This window comes from Podarcis vaucheri (genome assembly GCF_965113315.1).
Source record: "Podarcis vaucheri genome assembly, chromosome: 3".
NCBI lineage: Eukaryota > Metazoa > Chordata > Lepidosauria > Squamata > Lacertidae > Podarcis > Podarcis vaucheri.
The window spans coordinates 13585873-13612941 of record NC_138761.1 but is presented as its reverse complement, the minus strand read 5'-3'; the positions used below and the strand labels follow the sequence as shown (position 1 = coordinate 13612941).

The window sequence follows — 27069 nt, the reverse complement described above, 5'->3', positions numbered from 1 at the left end:
AATCCTGTTCTGCTTTGCTGCTGGGTCTCTAGGAGCAGAGAGGGACTGGCGGCAGATAGGGAGGGGAGATCTCCCCTCCCCCACGAGAGGTGGTGTGATGGGGCTTTGCACCTGCTTCTCCTGAAGGGAGGAGCTGTTGCAACGCCTCACTGCTGGGTGGGAGGAGGTATCCAAAAAGGACCTCCTCTTTCCCCCTGCCCAGCAGGGGAGTCTTCTTACGGTGTTTGCTCTCTCATTGTGGAGGTGGCAGCAGGTCTCAGGTGCTGAAACACCTTGAGCCACCCCTGTACATATGACACATGGACTCTCTCTTAGTACTGCTGCTGTATTTTCATGTTTTGTTTTCTTGCATACTGCTCAGACACTGCTTAAGTTTAAGCCGTCTCAATTAAAAAACCAAACAAAAAACTCAACAAAACTTAATTTCTTACAAGGACGTGGCAAGGTAACGTTGCCAGGATGGAAATCTGAAATAGAGCTCCTGTCAGAATCTCTGCAGCCTAAGATCAGGAGGAACCCAAAACCAAGAACACGGAATCCTTAATATTTTGGGCCAATGGCCAACCTTAAAGGATCAGAACAGTAGTTCATTCTTAATCTCAGCTACTCATGATTCTGATACTAAGGGGTAAATATACTTTAGCAATTCCATGTATTTGTTTAGGAAATCCCAGAAACCAATTAATATAAATCTACAACTTTTACACCGAGGTGGAGCGGGCTTAAAAAAAAAGCAATGATTTAAAACTGGTATTATTTATATATGTACAGGAATTCAAGGTAGCTTTCCTAACCACCTCGGGATTTCACAGGTTTACATTCTGTGTGCACTGGTTTTAATTATTGCATTTTATTTTGCTCTACACCACCCTGTGACACTTATGATGAAGTGTAGTATAAAAAAACCCACCTAAATAAATATAGGTAATGTTCAACAAAGCACTGTAAAAGTAGTTCCGTCATCACAAGCAATGGCCCTTTTCCTAAATCTGTTCTGGGGGTTTCCACAACCCTCCAGATCCTATTTGGTGGACACTGTGGGGGACATGCAGGGGGGTGAGAAAGTGGCAATCCTTTTGCATGCGCAGCTGTTTCGTTTTTGCAAAAATTAAGTGAAGTACACACTACCTTTTCAAATGTCCAGTGCTTCGATCCTCTTATCACACCAGCTATTATTTCAGCTATGCATCGTTGGGGACTTTCGTGAGAATCTATTGCCAAACGTTCTAAGTGGGGTTTCAGTACAGGCAAGAAGGCATCATCAAAGTTTCTGAACAAGCCCTGTTAAAACAAGACTCATGGTTTAGTCTTAAACTCATCACTTTTACACTTTTACGAAAAGGGCTTGCACAACCCCTAATGTAACTATTACAAAGTGCTAATTCTAGAAAAACATGAAAATTATAATCAAAAGGGGTACTTTCCCATCCATTAATACAATGCACACTTTCCAAAGTTGTATTAAAAATAAAATAAGGCATGCTGTAGACATAGATTAGGATAAAGTGGTACCTCGGGTTACAAACACCTCAGGTTACAAACACTTCGGGTTACAGACTCTGCTAACCAGGAAGTAGTACCTCGGGTTAAGAACTTTACCTCAAGATGAGAACAGAAATCGCGTGGCGGCAGCGGGAGGCCCCATTAGCTAAAGTGGTACCTCAGGTTAAGAACGGATTCAGGTTAAGAATGGACCTCTGGAATGAATTAAGTTCGTAACCAGAGGTACCACTGTACTGGTCTTAACTTTAAAAGATGCATAAGCCATTAATGAGAGAAAAGCAACAGAGACTTGTGCTGGAAGTGTTGCAGTTCTGTGCCCCCCCCCCCCCGGAATAAGAGAGAACCCTCCTGCATTTGCACATGCCTACATAGGTGCATGAAATTATATTTTCCAACATTTCCCTCAAAATATATTTGCAAGCAAGCTCCCCAAAAGCATATACAGTGGTACCTTGGGTTAAGTACTTAATTCATTCTGGAGGTCCGTTCTTAACCTGAAACTGTTCTTAACCTGAAGGACCACTTTAGCTAATGGGGCCTCCTGTTGCCGCCACGCTGCCGGAACCTGATTTCTGTTCTTATCCTGAAGCAAAGTTCTTAACCTGAAGCACTATTTCTGGGTTAGAGGAGTCTGTAACCTGAAGCATATGTAACCCGAGGTACCACTGTATTGCCACTTTTATAGGGTCTCTTTTTAAGTAGGCATCTGTCTGCCACAGGAGACAATAGAAAAAAATTGCCAATTAGGAAGAAAGTCAAACCGTTGGAAAGTTAGATAACCTGCTGTGGCTGTAGAGTCTCTCTCTCCCCCCCCCCCAAATGTAAGTCTTTCAGAAGGCAATACAATGAATATAAGCACAGCAGATTCTGGGTTGTCCGCAAATGAAAACTCTGGCTCAGTACAAGTCAGAAAATAAGCTCCAAAGAGGTAAGCAAAGAGAAGAAGAGTTTGGATTTGATATCCCACTTTATCACTACCCTAAGGAGTCTCAAAGCGGCTAACATTCTCCTTTCCCTTCCTCCCCCACAACAAACAGAATAGAGGGGCTAAAAGGGGGGGGCAACAGACCCCTGGACGGTTAAGTCCAGTCAAAGGTGACTATTGAGTTGCGGTGCCCATCCCCCTTTCAGGCTGAGGGAGCCAGTGTTTGTCTACAGACAGCTTTCCAGGCCATGTGGCCAGCATGACTAAACCGCTTTTGGTGCAACGGGAAACTGTGACGGAAACAAGAGCACATGGAAATGCTGTTTACATTCCTGCCACAGCAGTACCTATTTATCTACTTGCACTGGCGTGCTTTCAAACTGCTAGGTTGGCAGGAGCTGGGACAGAGCAACAGGCGCTCACCCCATCATGGGGATTCGAACTACTGACCTTCCAATCAGCAAGCCCAAGAGGCTCAGTGGATTAGACCACAGCGCCACCTCCCTTTAATAGAGGGGCTAAGGACAACTCGGTCATGGTACTCATTCACAGCTTCATAAACTATGGTTTAGGAGACCTTGGTTCAATTGTCCAAACTGGACCAATATGCGGAATACAGAAGTTTAACTGCATGGGTCATATATTATAGAGCTTTTCGCCAAGGATCTTATCATTTTCTAGAAGGTGTAACTAATCAAAGAAGTAGATAACTAGTTACCTTGAAGAGGCAAAATCTGCGAGGATTAAATTTATCCTTTCCTTTTCTGTCTTCTAAAGAAAGAAACTTGATTAACTGCTCAACAAATTTCGGATCAGAAAAATGATCATAAATGACCTGCTCCGCCTGTAAAAAACGAAAGAAACAAGAGCACAATGAAACTAAAAGGCTTTTTTGGTTCGTACAACAGTTAAGCATCGTCCTGGAAAAAAGTCTGCATAGTTTATGGTCTCAGATATGTGACACCTTAACAAAAACAGGCATTTGGGGTCAAAGGAAACATTATTCACGAGTGCAGCTCATTTCAAACAGCTGCATTTGGTGGAAATAGCGATAGAAATCTGGGTTCCTGTGAAATTAATGAGAGCCAGGACATCAGTTGCAGCAACTCAATTGACAACCTTTGAACTAGCCTCATTTTTCCATGCTCATTAGAAGAACTGCAAGACTTTCAGAATCCTGGCAAGGACAAAATACTCTTAAATCTTAAGCTTTGAAAGACCTTGTGTAGCTTTTTACAGCAATGCTTTTCCTTTTGCTAACTTTCCACCCTCGGTTCAGCAATCATTTTGAGTTGACAAGACAACCCACATGCTTCATAAACCAGCGTGGTGCACTGAAAACAGGTGTCGCTAACATGGTGTGCTCCAGATAATTTTTTGGGTCTACATCACCCCTGACTACTGGTGATCCAGGCTAGGACTGATGGGGAAAACATTCCAATAACATCGGCAGAGCACCAAGTTGGCTGCCTTTGAAGTAAAGTAATAGCCAAAGCATCCATAGGGGTCGCCAGAAATCATCAACTTTTTTTGAATGGAAAACTGCTCATCGCTTATATGGAGAAAAACAAACTGTGAGCGCCTCCCGGCTTGGGAATGGAAACTGAGGGGCAGGCACAAATGGGAACAAGTAACACTAATTCATGGCAAGCCGTTGCTTATGACTTCTTTTACATGTGCACTGGGTCACATAAATGAGATTCTATAATGGCCCATGCAAGAATCGCTTCATGTTGCAATTATTGTTAAAAACACATGTGCGAAACACTCAAGAGAACCTGTGCAGCAGCTGCTTTTAACAAATGTTCCCATTAATGATCAAGCTATTACATTTATCATTTATAAACTGAATCACCGGGGGGGGGGGGGGCAGGCAGGATAATGTGAAACATGATCAGAATAACCATTATTACCAAAAAGTTCTATGGTGTATAGGGCAGTCATTAATTGCATTCTTGTTTTGCCTAGGCTCTATGTAAAATCCAGATTACGCATTTTGGCTTTGGAATTGTTCAAACATACACAATCACAACAGGAATAAATATACATATGCTCAAGCTTGAATCAGTCCCAGAAAATACTTTCAGTGGAGTTTTAAAATATCACATTCACCTCTGAAAGCTCATCTCTACTCCTCCCAAGCTTTGGTTGCTCTTCAGCAGAAGCATAAATCTCCATATTTCTAGAAATTGTGAAGAGAAAAATAATAATCAAGAGAGGTTTCAATATTTTTGAACAAAAAAATGTAGGTACAGCATTTCCTGGGTCATTGTTCCAGTATAGCAATGACAAAGGGAGGCAAACTGTAAGAGCTCAAACATGTTCTTTTTAAAAAGGTAGCCTGGCCAAATCAAAATTTAGACCCCACTGCAACTCACTGTACCAAAATGTGTTGGGTAGATAGGTAAGATCAAACTCCAAAGAGCTGAATATGTTTAAAAGGTATATTGGAGAAATAATGTTGCTGCTGCCCCAAAACAAGAATAAGCAGAGTATGTATACTGTTGTATATCAGAAGAAATGTCTCCGCCGGCATCGTTTAGCCCGGACACTGAGGTCCAGTTGCAAGAGTCTTCTGGCGGTTTCCTCACTGCCTGAAGGGAACCATGTAGAGGGCCTGATGCCCTCCCATCAGATGTCATGGAAATAAACAACAACTATCTTAAGAACTTAATTTGTTCCGGAGGTCCATTCTTAACCTGAAACTGTTTTTAACCTGAAGCACCACTTTAGCTAATGGGGGCCTCCTGCTGCCGCTGTGCTGCCACTGCACAATTTCTGTTCTCATCCTGAAGCAAAGTTCTTAACTCGAGGTAATATTTATGGGTTAGTGGAGTCTGTGGTCGGGACGCGGGTGGCGCTGTGGTCTAAACCACAGAGGCTAGGACTTTCCAATCAGAAGGTCGGCGGTTCAAATCCCCGCGACGGGGTGAGCTCCCGGTGCTCGGTCCCTGCTCCTGCCAACCTAGCAGTTCGAAAGCACGTCAAAGTGCAAGTAGATAAATAGGTACCGCTCCGGCAGGAAGGCAAACGGTGTTTCCGTGCGCTGCTCTGGTTCGCCAGAAGCGGCTTAGTCATGCTGGCCACATGACCCAGAAGCTGTATGCCGGCTCCCTCGGCCAATAAAGCGAGATGAGTGCCGCAACCCCAGAGTCGGTCACAACCGGAGCTAACGGTCAGGGGTCCCTTCACCTAGCGGAGTCTGTAACCTGAAGCGTATGTAACCTGAAGCCTATGTAACCCGAGGTACCACTGTATAGGGATGTTTTTAATGCTTGATGTTTTGCTGTGTTTTTATTATGTTGGAAGCATTCTAGAGGGGCTAGGGCAACCCTGTCAGATGGGCGGGATATATGTACTACTACTAGTAGTAGTTGTTATACCAGCAAGACAGCCAAAGGCAACAAGGGAGCTTTAAGACTCGCAATGGGGAACATGTGGCCCTCCACAAATCCTTGAACTCCAACTCCCATCAGCCTCCCCCAGCACGAACGGTGGTCCATGATGATGGAACACCTGGAGGGCTAGAGGTTCCCCATCTGTGCCCTAGCCCCTTCCAGGTTCACCAGAGGAGGGGGTGGGACAAGCCCGTACTTACCGGGGCCAGGTGTAGTAACCCCAGTGGGTTTTCTCCACGAAACGACAGGCCTCCCAAGCTTCTTTAGTCTTTGGTAACCTTGCACTGTCATAATGAAGCCACTGGTTGTCAGGTCTGTCGCCGGCCCTGATCTCAGGAAGCTGAGGGGCTCCACCTGCTCACACACACAAAAAGAGAAAGCAACTGTGACCGTATATTATTGACCCTGTGATTCAGTTCCTATGACTGGAACGATTTTATTTCTTTATCAAATTTATATACCGCCCTTCATCAACGATCAGGTTTTTTAAAAAAACAAGACAGTTTTAAGAATTTGTATACATACCATTTCCCCCCCACCCTTCCCTTTTTGCATGAATTTCCAGGAGAAATCTGACAATTCTTGGGCGATCTACATTTTCTATATAAAGGAAAGCCATGCAGTTTGCTTTCAGATGACAATAAAACTACTAAACCTGCATTACGAGCCCAACTTCTTTTTGCTTCGTGGAATCAAAATTATTAAAACAAAAAGCAAGCACAAGTATAAGAAGCCCACCAAAATGTACAATATTACTGAAAATTAGCTCAATCGTTGCCTTTGTCGCTGAAGAACACCAAGATTTACCGTATTTTGCGCCCCATAGGACGCTCCGGCCCATAGGACGCACCTAGTTTTTTTGGGGGGGAAATAAAGAAAAAAAAATTATTTCCACCCCCCCCCCAGGTGCGGGGCTGGAAGAACCAGGTCGGGGAACAGTGGGAAGGCACGCTCTGCCTCCCCGCTGTCCCCCGAGCTTGTGGGGCTGGCGATGGGCAGAGCTGTGCTGATACCGGGATGGCAGGCAGCTCTGCGCCGCCATCCGGAGCGGGGCGGGATTAGCTCTGCGCGGAGCTTCACCCCCGGCTCCCAGTGGCCGCGCAGAGCTGTGCTGATCCCGGGACTGCAGGCAGCTCTGCGGAACCCTCGGAAAAAAGAAAAATAGATCCTGAAAGAAAGAAAAATAGATCCTGCAAGCTTGAAATCTGGCACCCCCTATATAACACAGTACTTAGTTCACATATACACACTACATAAAAACTTCATGGGGGGAAAGCAACTCGGTGCTTGCAGCTGTTTTTGCTCAGGACACTTACTGATTTGGAATGGGCAGATGGACAACTTCTTGTGAGGCCTCTTCAGCTGCTTGAGGATGCCAGCCACAGCAGAAATTGCCATCTTTTTTAAAAAAAGGAAAAGAAAAGTTTAGCTCATGAGTTTTAAAAAGTCAGTGCAAGCAACTGCTTCATTGCTGTCTTAAAAAGGAAAGCTGCCCTCCCTTTCTCTCACTCCCAATATTACAGAACTACGCAAAGAGTGGACTCCTGCCTGTTGATCAATAGGAAGAAGTGGTGTCCTTTCAAAATAATCTGCACCCACGTTTTCATCCCATCCCAAGGAAAATAACTTTCTGGTTCACCCAGCAGCTTTGAGTAACAGAAAAAAGCAAGCATAAAAGCTAGACCCCCCCCCCTTCATAGCACTAAATTTGACCCACTACTCTTCTCGTTTATTTTCTCCTAATGGTTCACCCTATGCTTCCTGTGCTTCAGTGAGGAAGAGACTAGAGTTCAGTGGAGGAACATGTGTCCTGCATAGGGAAGGCTCGAGCTTGCAGAACCTCTTTTGGACTTTTTGTGTAAAAGGAAAATAAATTAATACGAGTCATTTGGGTTGGAAGATTGTGAAAAATATTGCCTCACAGAAAGCAGATCAGTTGGATGCCATTCTTGAGTTTATATTTTGAGTAATTTATTTCATGTGACTGACAGACGGAAAATCAGAAGTACTGTTTATTTTTCCTTTTTCTCTCCTCATTTCTTTTCTTCTATCTTTTGGTTTTCCTTTGGTGCTTTCTTTTCTCTGTCTCCCTGTTTTTGTTTTTTTATTTAGATTAGTTTCCTTGATCTTATCGTATTATGAAAAAGCTTCAACAAAATCTCATAAACAGAAGGCTCCGGCGTCAATGCCTGGCATCCAATGACCAGGCAACAAGCTATGGAAAAGATCTCTCCTTAAGACCCTGGAGAGCCACTGTAAGTTAGAGAAAACTAAAGGTAGTTGCACAGTTAATCTGGCCTAGTGTAAGGCAGATGCCTATGTAACAATTTAAAAGGTAAAGGCAAAGGGACACTTGACAGTTAAGTCCAGTTGCGAATGACTCTGGGTTTGCAGCGCTCATCTCACTTTACAGACCGAGGGAGCCGGTGTTTGTCCGCTCTGCAGACAGTTTTTTCGGGTCATGTGGCCAGCATGACTAAACCGCTTCTGGCGCAACGGAACACTGACACCAGAGCAGCGCACGGAAACGCCGTTTACCTTCCTGCCGGAGCGGTACCTATTTATCTACTTGCACTTTTTGGTGTGCTTTCGAACTGCTAGGTTGGCAGGAGCTGGGACCGAGCAACGGGCACTCACCCCTTTGCGGGGATTCAAACCGCCGACCTTCTGATCGGCTAGCCCAAGAGGCTCAGTGGTTTAGACCACAGCGCCACCCGCGTTCCATGATTTAGTAATGATTTACTAAGGGCTAATTCATCCCTTCACTTTGGGCTGCAGTGGAAGTCCAAAAGGGAATGTCAGTGGTGGTAGTTATCCAAAGTGGTTTCCTTTGCACACTGGGAAAATCAGCAAGCCAACATGTGTCCACCAAGTCTGACCTTTGCCCAGGATGTGGTAGTGTGGAAACAAAATGCGTATTAACCTCATTTACAAGAACAGCAGCAAATATCACTTTGACATGTGTGAAAGCTAAGAGGTTAAGAGGAATGGGATCAGCACTGGCAATCAACCACTTAAATCCATTTGCCATTTTCTTACCTTGCGAACCACTAGGGCGTCGTGGTTGAGACATTTCACAAAGAATTTGATGGCTCTCGGAGGCAGCACCCTGTCGTCTCTTAACAGCAGGGACAGAAAACCGACGCCAATGTGCTCAAACTTCCAGGGGCTGAGGAGGAAAGGGAGGAAATGGAATCAAATAGCCTTTTGGGACAGAGGGAATGAATGCAGTTATCAAGCACAATTTAGGGCCAAACCAATTCCTCCGGCCACTGTGAACAGCTCTCCACTCCAGCATTTGCACACAAGAGGCCCAACTCTCATTTGGACTACAACAAGTCTAATTTTAAGGTGGTGAGTGTGGTAGTGGAGATATATGCAATTCTAATATCCACATGATCGCATCTTATACGCATTTAACTTCCACAATTTCAACTACATGCAGTCGAAGGCCGGCTGTTTGAAACCCCACAAATTAAATGCAGAGTCGTTGTGAGGGGAGGGCCTTACTCAGGAAGCAAGGCTCCCTCATCGCACGGGGACTGGGATGCTTCCACGAGATCTCGAAAAAGCATCCCAGGGCTTCTGGAGCCAGCACGCCAGTTCTGGAAGCCCCAGGATGCTCACACAGGGGTTTAATAAATAATAATAATAATAATAATAATAATAATAATAATAATAATAATAATAATAATAACAATCATCTATTATTTCTACCCCGCCCATCTGGCTGGGTTTCTCCAGCAACTCTGGGTGGCTTCCAACAAAGTATTAAAATACAATACTCTGTTAAACATGAAAAGCTTCCCTTTTAATGTTCCCTTAAACATCAAAAGCTTTCCCTTCCAAGGGTTTGAGTATACAGGGTTTTGCTTATACACTAAACCACTGGAACCAAACTCCTGCATAAGATTGTAAGATACGATTAATCATAATGTACTTAAAGGCATGGAGTTTCCAAAATTTTAAAAAATAAATCCCCAAAGGGGAAGGAAGATGAAGCATGTCAACAGCAGCCTTCTATAATGGCCAAAGAAGAGAGATGAGATACGAACGAGGACTTTCAACCAGTTGAGGATTTACTTCAAGATAAGAACATTTTTAAAAAGAAAACATAAAGAGTCAAGAGGTGGTACCATGATCCATCTTCAGACGATTTACAACAAAAATGCAATCTACTCAGAAGCAGCTACTGAGCAAAACATTCAGAATTTATTGTTAGCTAAAGCACGGATGGAGGAACTGTGACTCGGCACACGCAGGACTACAAATGCCATCATTCCTAACCATTGGTCAAGCTGGCTAGGGCTGGTAGGTGTTTGGCATCCAACAGCATTTGGGGAGGGTACAGGTTCCCCATCCCTGAGTTAAATCATCACATTATTCAGCTCTGATCCCGTAAGACCTGTGGGGGTGTGGTACTGTCGAGTGTCAAAATATCTGGGCTGAATCTTCTTTTGATTTCCTTTTATACGAACAGAAACCTTGAAAGAAAACTGTTTTATCTGCCACAGAATTTAGAATGGGGATTGGGAAAAGAATCGCACAGAATAATCTCACAATCCTGTCTAAAAGTCTCTCAAAGCCAGAGCACGATTTACGTTTTGGAAATGAAACACGCGTACTTACAGATTTCTTTGATCCACACAATCTAACAGTTTGTTAATCAGGTTTTCATAGTTTCTGAAAATGAAAAGAAACATTCCGATATTAATCACATTTAGGACCTTAATAACATGCAGCGTGCCTCCTCTGTTTCTGCCCCCTGTTAAAATAATACAATTCTTTGTGGCAGCCGCTGCATAGGAAAGAGTTGCCACAAGGTGCCTTACAAGAAAAATTTAAACTGAACACCACATTTTCCAGTTTGTCTATCAACCCAAAGACAGACATGTTGAAGTGTTCGTGAATAGACAAGACAGTCATTAGATTGTTTTTTTTTCTTAGAAGCAAAAGGGGAAAAGACTGATGAACAGCAAATGAAGCTTTGTATACATTCTGGAAAAGTGAAATTTCTAGCTATTTACTTATTTTACTTCAAAATAAAATGAATAGTTAAGACATATCACTGCAACGTTAAATAAAGTGTTAATTTTATACTATGGCCCCGGTGCACTTACTGAGAGGACTCCGCATTCCTTTCTTTCTGTCGCTGAATTCCCTGCTGGAGCTCCTCTGAACTAAGACTCGTCCAGTTGTTCTGCAGAACCCCTGACTTCTGCATGAGGACAGCGACCTCAATACATTTCTCTGGAACCTGGCAAAGAAAGGGAGATGCAAATGAAGTCTCTGACAGAATAAGGACATTCCTCCCTAGGGAAACACGTGATGTTTAATGGATTCGAAAGACCTCCACTGCCACATAAAAAACTCTCAAAAATATATATAGAAGAAGAAGAAGAAGAGTTTGGATTTGATATCCCGCCTTTCACTCCCCTTCAGGAGTCTCAAAGCAGCTAACATTCTCCTTTCCCTTCCTCCCCCACAACAAACACTCTGTGAGGTGAGTGGGGCTGAGAGACTTCACAGAAGTGTGACTGGCCCAAGGTCACCCAGCAGCTGCATGTGGAGGAGCGGAGACGCGAACCCGGTTCCCCAGATTACGAGACTACTGCTCTTAACCACTACACCACACTGGCTGGATGAATATTCCAAAAGCCCAGTAATCCTAGCCCCTTGTGCTTTCCTTAATTTCTGTGATCATCTACATATCTAGCTTGGACTACTGCAATGCGCTCTACATGGGGCTACCTTTGAAGGTGACTCGGAAGCTAATCCAGAATGCGGCAGCTAGACTGGTGACTGGGGGCAGCCGCCGAGACCACATAACACCGGTCTTGAAAGACCTACATTGGCTCCCAGTACGTTTCCGAGCACAATTCAAAGTGCTGGTGTTGACCTTTAAAGCCCTAAATGGCCTCGGCCCAGTATACCTGAAGGAGCGTCTCCACCCCCATCGTTCTGCCCGGACGCTGAGGTCCAGCGCCGAGGGCCTTCTGGCGGTTCCCTCATTGCGAGAAGCAAAGCTACAGGGAACCAGGCAGAGGGCCTTTTCGGTAGTGGCGCCCGCCCTGTGGAACGCCCTCCCATCAGATGTCAAAACGATAAACAACTACCTGACATTCAGAAGACATCTTAAGGCAGCCCTGTTCAGGGAAGTTTTTAATGTATGATATTTTAGTGTTTTTTTGGTTTCTATGGAAGCCGCCCAGAGTGGCTGGGGAAACCCAGCCAGATGGGCGGGGTACAAATAATAAATTATTATTATTATTATTATTATTATTATTATTATTATTATATCTGCACTGCATCTTCCTCTCCACTCTCCCAAAGGAATTCGGCCTTTTTGAAAACTGTAACTGCACAAATGCTTTAAAAGTTATGATATTTTCACATCCTGGCCAAAACCACCTCATATAACTATCCTCCAAATGTTCTGTTCCTGTAGTAATTATCTTAGAGGCACCTTGTCATTAGCTGCGGCTCCCCAACACGTAACAAAATACATGTCATGAGGGCTTCTTCCTGCTCCGAGTAGCTCCACAATTCACCACTGCTGCATGTACCTGGGTGTTCAGCTATGTGCTTCCCACAGTATCTGGGCTGTGAGTTCCATGGCAAATGCAGACAGGGCTTTAAAGTGTGGGCCTCATACTTGCCTCTTCACGGGTCCCTGTGGTATTTCTCTCTGCTTTGCAACCAAAAAAGGCTCCCAGAGCAGGTTACAAAGATCTGCTGATGCGTCACCCATGAAAACGCAGCATGATCTGGAAGCTTCTCAACTGTAGCACATCCATTCCATACTAGATGCAAGCCTATTCGGCCCATTTTGTGCATTGCCGCTAGCAGCACACAATCATCCAGCAGGAACACAAAAACCATGTGGGGTCTATTCTGGATGGTAAATCAGTTGTGAGGAGCGGCTGGTACACATTTCTCTGCTGGCATACAGTCCTGAGCCCCCAGTTTCATGAATCCTGTGCGAGCTGCTCAATTTTTGTGCACAAAAATTACTTGGTTGCCTAGCACGCAAACGGTTTTCATTCATGACGGCAATCACTCTGCCGGCGTAACGCTGGAAGCAGAAATGAATGAAGTACTACCTTGAACCCAGTTCAATTGGCCCTGGTGGCCCACCCTCAAGACTCGCACATGCCGCTACTGGGTTCCAGGATCATCATGCGACCGCTGGCAATCCCTTCATCCAGTTATTCCTAACCGTTGCTTAGTGAAGTGGATCTTTCATGCTTACTGTAAAATCCAATCCTATTGTTTCATACTGCCGATGAATCTTCTCTGCGAGGTCATCAAATAGTCGGACTATGGATGGTTTTTCCAGAGACATTGCTTTGCTGAGTCCAGAAGAGACTATTGCAGGCCAGGTTTGGACAATGCAGTCCCAGTCATGAAGATTTGCCAGACACACCCCACTGTGGTTTCCAAGAAGGCAATACAAGGCACCCTACAGAAAAGAGGTTTGAGGACACAATTGATTGTATAGCTTCAAAGAACTGCAGTAAAGTATGTGTACTGTTAGGTGCCTACAGAGTCGTCTATACAGTTGTCATTTCAGAAACACTAACTTAAGTGATTTATTCTATGAGGTAGCAGCAAGGAAAAGTTCCTGCATCATTTTACCTAACAGTAAATATGCAGCATACTCAATAGGGACAGGGTTCCTAATGCGCCCCATCAGAAGCCCTGTGCAAAGACTTCTGCTTGTATAACGGGGCTCCTACCACTCAAAAAATTGGCTTTTTGGGGGGAGGGGGTTGAGAAAATCTCCAGAACAACGTTCAGGGGGATCATTCTATCTGGCAAGCTGCAACGTTTGCATAACGGAATGCCCGTAACACCGTGATGCTGAATTACACCCCATACACTTCTGACATTACTTTATAAAAGCAGCCCTTTCATCTTAGAAGCACTTGCTTCACTCTTCCAAGGCTACAGACACAATGCAGAAGCTTGTTCCTTTAAGCTATTGCTCTGCATTCAGATAATAGTCTTCTTCACAACTAACTAAATGGAAAAGAGGAGATATTTGCAGTTGCACGTCTCTCAAGCCCATAAGCCCCCAACTAATGCAAAAAGTTGAGGGAACACAGTTAATGGAATGAATGTGGTTTTAAAGAATTGGTTGTTTCCCTCATGTTGTTTTCCTTGTCATCCCATTTTCCTCTGTGGCGTATTTTATATTGTATCTCATGAAAGCCACTCTGGGCTTTATATTTTCAGCTGAACAGCAGAGTAAAAATAATAAATGACTCCCCTTTGCTGAAATGTTGTTCCAGTCCTTTTGTTACCGCATCCAATCTAATGCATTTCATAACTAAGGGTTTAACTAAATAAGGAAGACTAAGTTCCTTGAGCCCGTTCTACTGGATAAAAACTCCACCCTCCCATCTCACCCCACATTCAAACTAGTCCATGTTACAAGATTTAGAAAGGTGTCTGTGCTCAGGGTTTGCAGAAGGTATTAATAAAATGGCAGTCTCTGAAGAACGTGGGAAACACGCAAGATTCAGGGGGGGAGGCAAGTCTTCGGTACACTGACATTAGTGTCATTTGTTTTTCATGATTACTGCAGTTCACTACATACTGCTACTTACAAGTCACGCCACCACTTCAAGTCATGCTAGCACAACTTCACAAGCCCATTAATATGTGCATCACATAATACAAAACAGGAGCCTGTGCAGAGACTGAAGAAGTGCCTGGCTTACTTTAAACTGCTGCTGGGTGACATCGTGCGCATCTGGCCGCAAAAACTCCAGAACCAAAGGAATGATGTCCCTGCAACAGAAGTTGTAAGTTCCCAGGGCTGTGAAGAATGCGTGCTGAGCTTTGTTTCTGACCTAAAGAAACAACAAACACAGACAATTGCACAAAAGCTGAAGACAGGAACTATAAACTTCAATTAATGAATGTTTTTCCGCACTTGCTTGCGTTTCAGGCTGACTCCTGGAATTTTATGAGTCTCCCCCTTTGGATTATGCCACGAGGGGCAGGAACCACTAGCCATTAGCCCAGGCTTCCCCAAACTCGGCCCTCTAGATGTTTTTGGCCTACAACTCCCCTGATTCCTAGCTAGCAGGACCAGTGGTCAGGGATGATGGGAATTGTAGTCTCAAAACATCTGGAGGGCTGAGTTTGAGGAAGCCTGCATTAGCCAAGCATCTGCAGAGGAGGAGAAGGGCAATCCCTATGCCATGTGAATGGAACTGCCCATCTCCCCCCCTTTTTTCCCCAACAGCTTTCGGGGTGTCCTGGTTTTTACTTTTTGAAATATGGCAAACCCCAACAGAGCTGGCGCCATTGCTCCTGACGAGAATGGCAGTGGTTGAAAAAGTGGCCAGTCTTTTGCCAAACCGAAAGAATATCACTGACAAGAAGAAAGCTAGCACGCAGTGCCTTCGCGTAGGTTTTTGCCCTAAAAATAGAACAGATCTGTATGACCTGCAAACACTAGTTTGAAAGCCAACCCCATTAACACCCTGACTGCAGAAAATTGACATACCCAACATATGCTTACCTGGCCATATGAACTTGTGGACAAACGCAGGAGGTCCCTGATCAAGTCTTGGTGTACTTTTTTATACTCACAGCCTTCAACAGTGAGTGTTCTTAGCTAAACAGAAAAGGCTAAATTAGAATACATGTGCATTTGTGTGTGTTCACGTTATAAATGTAAGGAACATGCGTAAACAACAAGGCTTCAACTTTTTTTCAAATTCAAAGGTAACCAACAGGCAAACACTGGTTGTAAAGAAAGGCGCATTACCTCGTGCTGCAACATGACTCTGTCAATCAGCAGTGCTCTGATATGCTGTTTTTTGCCTTGAAGCTGAAAACAAGCAAGCAAACCCATTAAGTGCATGAAAACAGTTATACATGTTTGAAATCAGCTTCCTGCTTTTTCCTCATTTTCTCAGTTCGTCTTTCTCAGTATGTCCTACTGGTTAGCAACAAAGAAAACCCTATTCAAAGATGGCAACTGGAAGGAGAGATCATCAGTTGCTGCTTTACAATGTCTAACACTGACAGAGCAACAGGAGCTCACTCCATTGCACTGATTCGAACTGCCAACCTTCTGCTCAGCAAGCCCAAGAGGCTCAGTTGTTTAGACCACAGCACCACCTGCTCCCCCTTTGCTGCCCTTCAAGTGCATACAGTTGGGCAAATTTTCTCAGAAAATGTGTCCTCCTTCACAATGGGTCTGCTGCAATGACTGGCAGCTGTGCAATTAACAGCAGTTCAATTCAGCATCAACCTCCTATTCCAGTGATGGCCAAACTTGGCCCTCCAGCTGTTTTTGGACTACAACTCCCATCATCCCTAGCTAACAGGGCAAGTATAACTATTGCACAACAACTATATTCCTACCCCACCCCCACCCCTCTGCCTTCTGAAAGATTGTACGACAACATCCTGACATTAATATGAATACATTTTTTTCAACAACATGAACTGCTAGGATATTTTCCTGAATATCATTGGGGGTGTGTGTGTGTTGGTGCTGAAAAAAGTATCGACAATTTGCTTCGTAAACAATTAATATTAAGTTAAGGTCCTATGTTTCCGTGTGCGGCGCTGGTGCTGGCTTAGTCACGCTGGCCACGTGACCCAGAAGTGTCTTCAGACAGCGCCGGCTCCTGGCCTCTTGAGCGAGATGAGCGTGCAACCCTAGAGTCGGTCACGACTGGCCCTGATGGGCAGGGGTACCTTTAAGGTCCTATGTAGCCCATAATTTCTTCCTGGGAGCTTCAGAAATGCCACTTTAGATAGGCTAAAATACAAACCCTGTTCTCCATTGATTTTTTCACCAAGTTGAAGCTTTTCCATCGGGAATCAAACTCATGCTTGTGTGACCCTTGGAAATGTAAAAGGTCCCCAATGATCTGCGAAACAAGAACTTGCATTATATAGAGCAAATCCACCCGCCCAGCTTAAAATGTTAGAACTTAACATGCCAGACTTAAAGGCTTTACCTTTATGATGAGAAACAAAGACTTTGTATCATCCTCCGAATGGTCAAGTATATAATCTATCATGGTAGAAAGGAAAATCCAATTCAGTAGGACAACTTAAAAGTGTTAGTTCATACACTACTGGACACTTTATTTAAGCTCAAATGCTTTATATAAGAATGGAAGCAAGCGTAAATCGTGATTGACTGTTTATTATGTTTCCACTTCCATCACCAAAATTAGATTTTAAATCTGCATTGAACTACAAACCTTAAGTCATAGTACGGGTGCAGGAGGACAAAAAGAAATGACTAAAAACGCACTTACGTAGCAGTTTCCTTGTGATTTTGCTGATGGATTCCCTGTAATTCGCTCTTGACAGATCTAGATAAGGTAAGACCAGTCGTTACTTATAGTAACGTTACTTATAGCTCTACATTACATGATGCTGCAAGATGCAGGTCACTGGAAAGCAGACATGCCGAAATAAACGCAAAGGCAGATTTCATCGAACACTACTAGATGGAGGGCATGAAAGGATCCATACAGACACACATACATGCATGCCTATGTTCATTAGGCATATTTTACACACACACACACTATCTCCAGTGCACACATGTCCCTAGTATGTAAAAGGGAACTTCCCCATACTTTTCAGTGTCTGATATAATGCCACACATGTACATCTAGGTGTCCCAAATACTGGAGTAATTCAGGCCGATTAGTTTTTGTACTGGTACATAACACAAAATGTAAAATATGGAACCAACTTACCATAGTCAACACCAGTATAGAGTTTGATCTCTTCTAAAGACACTAGGCTTGGGACCCTGCAGGACATATAATGCATCCGCACCATTGAAACAAAACATCTGATGCACTTTCCCAAATGCGTTTAATCATTGTTAACATTTATGAAGGCTAAGAACAGCTGCTACTATGATTTTCTGTAATTGAATAAAAGCCTTAAGAAAGCTGGCAAGACAGAGAGGCCAGGCCAGGCTTCAGTTGCTGGGATTTCTGTATGTTACGTTTTATTGTTTTTAATGCTAGTGAGCCACTTTGGGGGACCAAGAGACAGCACAAAAAACTTGGATAGACATCAGTTTCATAACACTTTTAATTAGTATTCATCTGTTGCTTGTTTTGTTTCCATTTTTAAATTTTACTTTATGTTTCTATTTTTTATAAACAAGCCTTAAAATTATTCATAAACAGCAGTTTATAAATGCATTTTAAAAACCCAATGATTCCCACAAATTGTATTTTGGTGAGATGTTTGACCAGTTTAGGTCTTCGGCAATAGGTATGTGCTAAATAAGGAAATTATGGCAGCACCTTTACAAGAAAGTTTCCTTCCATATGAGAAGCTTTCCCCCTTAGCTTGCTATGGGGTCTATTACTTATTACCTGCCACAGCTCAGTGAGTGGACAGATGAACATTTGTGTAGGACAGACATCACTATATCCTTCAAATTCCCTGAGATAGCAACTACAAAACAGACACATAAATAGATTTCAAAAAAACTAAGTGCAGGAGGCATTATTTCTTTACGAGAAACCAATGTAGGCTGCAATCCTATGCCCACTCAACTCAATGGAGCTTACTTCTGAGCAGGCAGGAGGAAGAGCTCAGTTGGTTAGAGCATGGTTCTGATAATGCCAAGGTTGCAGGATTGATCCCCTTATGGGACATCTGCATATTCCTGCATTGCAGGGGATTGGTCTAGATAATCCTCAGGAATTCCTTTCAACTGTAGGGTTCTATGCATACACTGCACCATCAGTTATTCAGTGGCTTTGGTCAGGAGAAAGTTTTCAACTACCCAGTGCGAAGAGAACTTGCTGATGAAAAGCAGAGCTTCAAAACACTGTGACTCTCTCTCTCTTTGACTAGTCACTATGGGATGTATTGGGCGTTCTGAGTACATATGACTCTAGTGTAAAACTAATACAAGTTTTACACAATCCTTTGTGACATCGACAAGTATCAGCCTGTGATTTTTTCCTCTAGGCCACTCTACGCATGTATTACCTGTGCAAAACAAAGTTTACTTACAGGTGATCTACTCTGTTTCCTTTCAGAGGTGGCAGAATGTTCCCGGACCCGATCAGGCAATTGTGTACTATAGAAAGACACTGCTGCACATCATCTCTGAAAGCAAATGTTAAATGTATTTCAATATTTAAGGTAAGCAAACCTAGTTTTTGGTGGCGAGAGGGTTATTTGCCGACATGCCCGCTAGAGGGTACTCTTGGGTAAACTCGCAATTCCTGAATCCCAGAAGTCTGGAAAATATGACTATTGCAGCTACAGACTCATTTATAGCACAGTGCATAATCTCCCAGATCCGAAGCGCGCACACAAACCACACACCCCAGCAATAACTGGGATTTTAAAAGAGCATTGGAGATTTTTCAAACTTAAGTTGCTGGAGGGTTGTGTGATCTCCCAAGGAGACTGCAGTGTGAAGGGACTGGCAGGATGAGTGGTGAGAGGCACATGCTGGGGAAACCCCAGGGGAGGAAGGCTCAGAGCCAGGGGAGAGATGAGGGGACACAGAGGAGAGGTCAGCCTGAGAAGATTGGGAGAAGGTGCCGGATGCTGGAGTGGCAACAGGGTTTAGAGAGCAGAAAGAGCCTGTGACAGGGAGCAGTTCAGACCTCGAGGCTGAAGCAGAGGAGGGGGTTCAAGCGGCAGCTGAAGGATCCCTCCTCCTGCTGCAACAAATGCGCCACTCCCCTCCACCCCACCCCACTCCAAGAATGCATGGAATAATCAGGAGGGCAGGACAGAAGCCAGAGGTGCGCAAAAGCAGTTTGATACAGCTTGGGAAACATCCAGGCAAGGAGAAGCCTTGTGGAGAGACGTGGAAGGCAGGGGCCTTCATTCCTGGCAACTGCTCCAAAGGGGCAAGAGCTACTGGGAAAGGTCACAGAATTGTAGATCCGTTTCCTTTAATAAAAAGTTAAACTTCACTAACAACTGGCTCTCTCTCTCTTCATGCTGACCTGCATCCGACTACAGCCCTGATGGGAGAATTGTGTTAACCCTTCCCCCTCCAGATGCAACACCACTCTGAACCTGCCACACGGGCGGCAACTAGCTTGAAAATATTGTCCCACTGACTCCAAGGGAGGCGGTTCTCAAGCCTAATTGCCACACTGGAGGGCAGGGCAAGCAGGGGATAGGGATGCCCTGAGAGCCACATCTGGCCCACTGCTCAGAGGTTTCCCACCTCTAGTTACTTAGAGCGTAAGCTCTGTTGAGAAAATACACAAAGTAGCATAAACAGGAAACTTGATTTAAATCAACTAAGTACTAGCAAGCTCCATGACTGAGCAGAAATTAGAACCTGGATCTCATTTACCTGGACAGGTATATTCGCATTAAACCACACTGGCTCCCTATATAGGGTCGCATCTAACAAAGTCATCCTATGATCGAACTTATGCAGAACAGATTTTGGGGTGGGGAGTGCAGGGAGTTCGTTCTTTAAGTGGAAGTCCTTGTGTGAACCCATTATGTGGCAGTTGGGGATGCTCCAGTTCAAACCGGGAGCCACACACCATTCATTACAGGAGGGCATTTCACAGGCTACATTTTTGATACGCAGGTACAAATGTTCTGAACTATGAAGTCCTCATGTCAACTACAAACTCACCAGGAGGACTTCGGCAAGCCAAAATCTTCAAGAATCAAAGCAAAACACATTCACACAACAGATAAGCACATATTATCAAATACAGTGGTGCCTCGCAAGACGAAAAGAATCCGTTCTGTGATTCTCTTCGTCTAGCGGTTTTTTCGTCTTGCGAAGCAAGCCCATTGAAGGATTAGCGGATTAGTGCTATTAGCGGCTTATCTACTGATCGGATCAGCTGATAAGCGGCTTAGCAAAAGGGGGGGGGAAGGAAAAAAACCAGCAGGAACTCGCAAGAGATTGTCGTCTTGCGAAGCAAGCCCATAGGAAATTCGTTTTGCGAAGCACCTCCAAAACGGAAAACTGTTTCGTCTAGCGAGTTTTCCGTCTTGCGAGGCATTCGTCTTGCGGGGCACCACTGTAAAAGCATATGCCAAGAAGCTGAATTGGCTGAACTGCGCAATAAAGATGTGTTTGCAACCACATCATGTTTGCAGGACACCCACCAAGCCCCTCTGTAAGCTGACAGCCAGTCTACCTGTGCAAATATTGCCAACCCAAAATGCGCTTGTCTGTTAAACTCTTGAGAAAAACCCAACCACCGGATACACTTCTACGAACCTGGACATTTCAAGATTTCCATCTGCGTAGCTCCCTAGCTTGTCAAGTTCTGGCTGCAGAAAAGAATCCAGCAACTCAAAGGAAAAAGCGATCTCTTCGGCTGAAGGAACATGCCATTGGATGTCAAGTTTCCATAGATCTCCAGGCTTCCCCCAGTCCTGTAAACACAAGAGAAGAGCGCGCATTGCGCACTTAGTGAGAATGGTAAACATATCACATGTTACACATGAGGGTAATATTTACTATAAACAAAAGAGGGTTGGCACCACGTGCCCTGGGCAAGAGGAACGCATCACACACAAAAATATCTTAGAAGGTAATAGTTTGGGATAACTGAGAGGAGAGCCTTGCAGCAAATTTTGAAAATAAAGCTCACTAGCAGCCTTTTTGGGCCTGGGGGCCACAATCCCTTCTGGACAGCCTTCCAATGGCCACATGCAAGTGTTGGGTGGCACCATAGGCAAAACTGGGTGGAGCTAATAATTTAAATGTTACCTTTGTATAGTAGGCTCCACCTCCCATATAAACAAACAAGAGGCACGATCACAGTTCAAGGACATGTTCCAGCCAGAATAATATTCTCAGACTTTGGAACTGCCTCCCCAGCAAAGTTAGACTGGCTCCCTCCTTGTGGTCCTTCCACCAGCAGATGAAACGTTTTTGTTCCAATACGCTTTTGGGAACTGACTGCTTTTAACTGCCTTTATTGTAATTATTCGTATGATTTTTATAGATTCTATGTGGTTTTACTTCTAAAACGGTTTAATTGCTTTTAATTATTGCTTTTTCTGATTTTACTGCCTCTCATTTTTATACGTGAGCCGCCTTGAGTCCCATTAGGGAAAAGGGTGGGGCATAAACAAACAAATAGTGCAGTTTTCGTCAAGGGCCAAAAAGCAGGCAACCAGTCCTTGAGTTTTTCAACCAGTCCTTGAGACTTTTCAAGAGACAAGCAGGCCCCTCAATTGCCAGGTTTCAGCCAGTCCAAGGTAGCATCAATTATTTTTCATAAACACTGCTGCCTAGTTGACAACACTGTTACTGGCCACATATTAAAAACAGTAACTTATTGCCACCTGTTTTTAGTTCCAGTGAGAACCAATGTTGCTGTCACTTTATTTTGATTTATTAATCTTTTGTGTTTTAATATCATGCTTCACTGTTTCTTCCTTGGGCGTTCAACCATTTTATCACAAAAAAGTATCAAATATAACAGGTATATTAGGACTGTACAAAATAACCACCAACGGCTAAAGTTGATGGACGTGGGAGATCATTTCAGAGTCAGCTGCCATGAACCCACTGTGGCCTAACACAGTAAGCAGGTTCGCCCTATGTTTTTTGTACTGACAAGAAGTCCTAACCATCTTTGGACATGCACTCACACTGGCAGTGTGTAAAATCTGACAGTCATGCCGGAAACGATGCCAACATAATGGTGAAAACTGCTCCTGTCTATACTGATTACATTACACATGCCTAGGAATGATCTGGACTGCAAAGGTGGACAAAAGGTATCACTTGAATCGGTGAAAATTAACCGGAGCCAGCTTTTGAATTGCACCCTAAAGTTGTGTATGAAATTGGGCGCTCCAAGCAGCTTCACATGTTACAAGACCAATAGGTGCACTTTGTGTATACTGTCGTACCTCGGAAATTGAAAGGAATCTGTTCTGGAAGTCAGTTTGACTTCCAAAACGTTCAGGAACCAAGGTGCAGCTTCCGATGGGCTGCAGGAAAGCTCCTGCAGCCCATTGGAAGCTGCGGAAGCCGCAATGGACGTTCGGGTTCCAAAGAACGTTCGCAAACCGGGACAATCACTTCCGGATTTGCGGCTTTCAGGAGCCAAAACGTTCACCTCACAAGGCATTCAACTTCCGAGGTATGACTGTACTGCAGAGTATTATACAATACACAAGAAGAAATCTTTGACTGACAGTATGCTGCATATAACTTCAATGGAGAACTGGTACACATGCAGTAAAAGTTGCATCCTTTTCACACATTGTGGAGAACAGTGCAGAGACATTGTTTGAGGCAGCCCCTAGATAATGAGCTGATCGACAATGCATTTGTCACTTCTAGAGACTATTTTTTTGGTGCGCTAAAATGCCCATTCCCTTGAGGTGGCATGTGCTAGAGAGAGCAAAAGCAGAAACATAAAATTTTTGTTAAAGATTGGCACTGTATCTTTCAATTACACTTTCCATAGCTGCTGGGGGTTAGGTGAATCCTCAAATAAACGCAAATAAAATAATAGTTTAGAATTCTTTTGAGAGAAAGAGACAGAGAGAGGCGGGGGGGAAGGGGAATTCTCTAATCCTAAGTAAGTTAAAATCCTTGCCTTGATAGGAAAGTATTCAGAAAGAGGCTTGTCAAAGCCACCTGGCACACTGCAGTATTCTGTGGGGTAGATAAGTGTAGCAGAACGAAGAAGGTGGTGCAGTAGGTTACAAGACAGAATGTAACCCTGCTTACAGGTTAAATGGAGGGTTCGCTGTAGAATCTTCAAAAGCTGCTCCCTGTACGGCAGCAACTTCTTCCCATCCACACGAGTGATCTAGCCAAAGAGTTGAAACATCAGAAATTAAATATATCATCAACAAAATAGGAATGCAACACACATGAACGCAAGCTCTGGAAGAGAAATTCAATGCATTTTTTGCATTTTGAGCACCGTAGCTACTCTAAATAGGACCCAGGTACCAATCCAGCGCCACCAAATGTGTCCGTTGCAAGTTTTGCCTGACTTTATTGGAACCCTTTGCACTTAACTGAATCTGTCTGACTTTCAGGCACCCCCTGCAGCACGTGGAACTGTTCCTGGAACGTGGCTTTTGCATTGCCCCAAGGATTTGACTTCAGACCCTGGCCAGACCTTGCCTTTTAGATTGCCCTCGTGAGTGAACTTAGGACTGCTAGCTTTGGCTAAAGCAGGACAACCCCACCTGCAAACCGCATGTATGCTGTTTAGAGCATCTCAGTTTAACAGCTGGATATAAAGGTAAAGAAGAAGCAGTAGTAGTAAGTGAATTTCCAAAGGAAATCCATTGCAATGGGCTGAAGGAAAAGGGTGTGGCAATGAAAAGTTTTCATGTGCCATTATGTTCCCCACAGGATAAACATCTGGGAGCAATGCTGCAGCTGCTGTTTTCCCACTTAAAGCACTGCAGCTGCAACCTTGATAGGGAAGCTTTTGTCTCCCCGCTCGTCCTTCAGGATAAAATAAGGATCTAGCTGTCACTGCTCAAAACAGGACAGCAGGCACTGCACTGGGGTAATCTGACACAACTGTCTAGACAGTTTATTCTCAGTCACAATGCTCACAGGCTTCCCCTTGTGTATACATCACCTAGAAGGTTCTGCATAGAAAAGCATTTATTTAAAAGCACTCGATTTTTTTTTTTAACTGAAACTAAGTATGGATCAAGTACACAGTTGGCAAATAAAGCATTAAAAGTAGCATTCTCCATAATACCTCCGACAGAAGCTGAAGGTTCCAGAGGAGCTCTTTATCTAACTCTTCATCACGCAAGACATCATCATCTAGAGGGGGGAAAGCATCAAGTCCTAATGTGATTCCACTTTCATCACCAATTTCTTATGGTCAACATAACAAGTTGTTGTTGTTGTTTTAAAAAAAGCATATTCATGGCTTTTGCACAGGATGGAAAGAAGCCCACCAACAAATCACATAACAGAGATGTGGATCCAAAGGCAACACGTGATGTGATGGTGGTTTAAGGGGATCTCTTGTAAAAATTATAGCTATGTTGTTGTTTAGTCATTTAGTCGTGTCCGGCTCTTCATGACCCCATGGACCAGAGCATGCCAGGCACTCCTGAATCAATGTTTTTGAACAAACTAGCAACACTAGAAAGCACTAAATTTGTGATTATTATTTTTGTACAGTTCAGTCAATGAAGGCCGATGTGATCTGTGATTTGATTTGCCAGAGTGTGTGCAGAAAACCCCCCACAAATCTTCAAAAGGACCCATTTCTCTGGATCCGGCATGTGTAGTCACTTTCTCTCTGGCATACAAGCAATTCCTTTCGTGACTCCGGCAGCACCATACTTCCAACGCCTCATCCCACCCACCCCGGTTTTCCGTTCCCCCGTCTCCCAGATCCCTTTCCCTCCCTACTTTCTCAGTCTGCTTAGGTACTGATGTGAGCCTAGAAAAGCAACAGAATAAGTGTTGGCTTCTGCCCCAACTTCCTCCTCCAGCAAAATGAACTTTCTGTGGCGAGGGGGAGAGGTAGCCACACTCATCGCCTCATAACAAAGACGGCAGCGACAGGATTCACAGTCATCAGGTGAAGTCCTTAAGGCCACCACTGTGCCCGCAGGCATGACAACGGCAACTCAAACCTTAGAAACGGAACAAACCCAGTTAAAGGCACCCTTTCCTGCTCTCAGTTGTCTTCCACAATGGCACACACCTGAAGTATTAGTCATTAGACAAAAGACAAAATAGTGCCGGCACTTCAGCGGCTTAGATGCTCTAAGGCTGTTGCTGGCAAAGCTCATGGTTGTTTTGGGCAAAGACTCTGTGTGGATAGCTTTGGTTTTAATTTGTGTACTGAAGTCTCTTTTTCCTACAAAGCCCCCTAACAGATGCACTCCCGCCCCCATTAGGTTCAGTCTCCCTCTTCTTCTACTGCCCAGAAGGCAGGTGGGATGGGGGGAATGAGAACTTTAACCAGAGAACCAGGCAGAGGGCCTTCTTGGTAGTGGCGCCCGCCCTGTGGAATGCCCTCCCACCAGATGTCAAAGAGAACAACTACTACCAGACTTTTAGAAAACATCTGAAGGCAGCCCTGTTTAGGGAAGCTTTTAATGTTTGATGGATTATGGTATTTGAATATTTTGTTGGAAGCCACCCAGAGTGGCTGGGGAAACCCAGACAGATATTATTATTTATAATAATATTTATTATTATTATTTTAAAAGGTGGGAGACTAAGGACTACTCAAAAACTGTTGCTTATGAATGCAACAAACATGTGTTCATGTGTACATGTAGCACACCAGTACACTTGTCCTGGGACCAAGATTGGCTTGCAACTCTCTGTCAATGGTATACTTGGTTGTAATGCCAGGTTTGCCTCTGAAGACTGTGTGAAATGGCTTTCAAAGCACTTGTGTCTAACATGTTTCCTGCTGTGTATTAAGACGTAAAAAGGTAAAGGACCCCTGGACAGTTAAGTCCAGTCAAAGGCAACTACAGGGTTGCGGCGCTCATCTCACTTTCAGGCCGAGGGAGCCAATCTTTGTCCACAGACAGCTTCCCGGGTCATGTGGCCAGCATGACTAAACCACTTCCGGAGCAACGGGACACCGTGACAGAATGGGTACATGAATTAAGGAACTGGGAACGGCTGCAACTTTCTCCAGCCTATAAACGGAGTGACAAACACGTTTGCTGCCATGTGGTGCACACATGACAGGAGCGCTGTGAAGCAAAGATAAGGGTTTGAGGCAAGAAGTGTGGAACAGCTTATCTGAATCTCTTCCTTGCCCAGATGCTGCTTTGAAACTGAAACAAATGTAGTCCGTCGAAAGAGCAGGTCCCAACCACGCTCCCTTTGCGAGCCAGTAAAGAAGGCCCAGGAAGCAGCATCCAATAATCTGCTACCGTAAAATAAAATAAAAAGGTGTGAGAACCCTTTTTTGGCTTTAGCTACAGTGACACTCAGCTAATCTTCTGGAATTACAGTAGTTTAGTATTTATTTGTTTTATTTATATACTGGCCTTCATCACTACATCCCAGGGCAGTCAGGAAGGAATTACTCATGAAAACAAGAAGTAAATGATGCCAGAGTGCAGGTGGGGTTAGAGTGCTGGATTTGAAATGGGGAGATCTATGTTAAAAATCCCCGTGGGTCACCTGGATCACTGGGTGAGCATGGGCCACTGGAGATTTCGAATCCTCACCTGCTTACAACAGGAGTTGTCATGATAATAAAAATAGCAGGTGGAGCCATGTATGTTGCCCTGAGC

General features: G+C 44.2%; 1 protein-coding gene across 2 annotated transcripts in view; it reads right to left on the bottom strand.

The window, feature by feature from the left end:
• The window catches only part of PSME4 (proteasome activator subunit 4), an 87229-nt gene that overhangs the window by 15964 nt on the left and 44196 nt on the right, over positions 1 to 27069 (bottom strand). For both annotated transcript variants that reach the window (XM_082217230.1, XM_082217231.1), the window contains 20 exons: positions 24543 to 24610; positions 23409 to 23624; positions 21065 to 21222; positions 18859 to 18954; positions 17574 to 17629; positions 17124 to 17180; positions 16818 to 16873; positions 16629 to 16727; positions 15611 to 15673; positions 15362 to 15457; positions 14553 to 14684; positions 13079 to 13288; positions 10947 to 11083; positions 10456 to 10509; positions 8866 to 8995; positions 7143 to 7224; positions 6027 to 6180; positions 4541 to 4610; positions 3147 to 3272; positions 1129 to 1281 (listed from right to left, as the gene is read on the bottom strand). In XM_082217230.1, the coding sequence (XP_082073356.1) occupies positions 1129 to 1281; positions 3147 to 3272; positions 4541 to 4610; positions 6027 to 6180; positions 7143 to 7224; positions 8866 to 8995; positions 10456 to 10509; positions 10947 to 11083; positions 13079 to 13288; positions 14553 to 14684; positions 15362 to 15457; positions 15611 to 15673; positions 16629 to 16727; positions 16818 to 16873; positions 17124 to 17180; positions 17574 to 17629; positions 18859 to 18954; positions 21065 to 21222; positions 23409 to 23624; positions 24543 to 24610 (2213 nt within the window). The remainder of the gene's footprint in view (positions 1 to 1128; positions 1282 to 3146; positions 3273 to 4540; positions 4611 to 6026; positions 6181 to 7142; positions 7225 to 8865; positions 8996 to 10455; positions 10510 to 10946; positions 11084 to 13078; positions 13289 to 14552; positions 14685 to 15361; positions 15458 to 15610; positions 15674 to 16628; positions 16728 to 16817; positions 16874 to 17123; positions 17181 to 17573; positions 17630 to 18858; positions 18955 to 21064; positions 21223 to 23408; positions 23625 to 24542; positions 24611 to 27069) is intronic.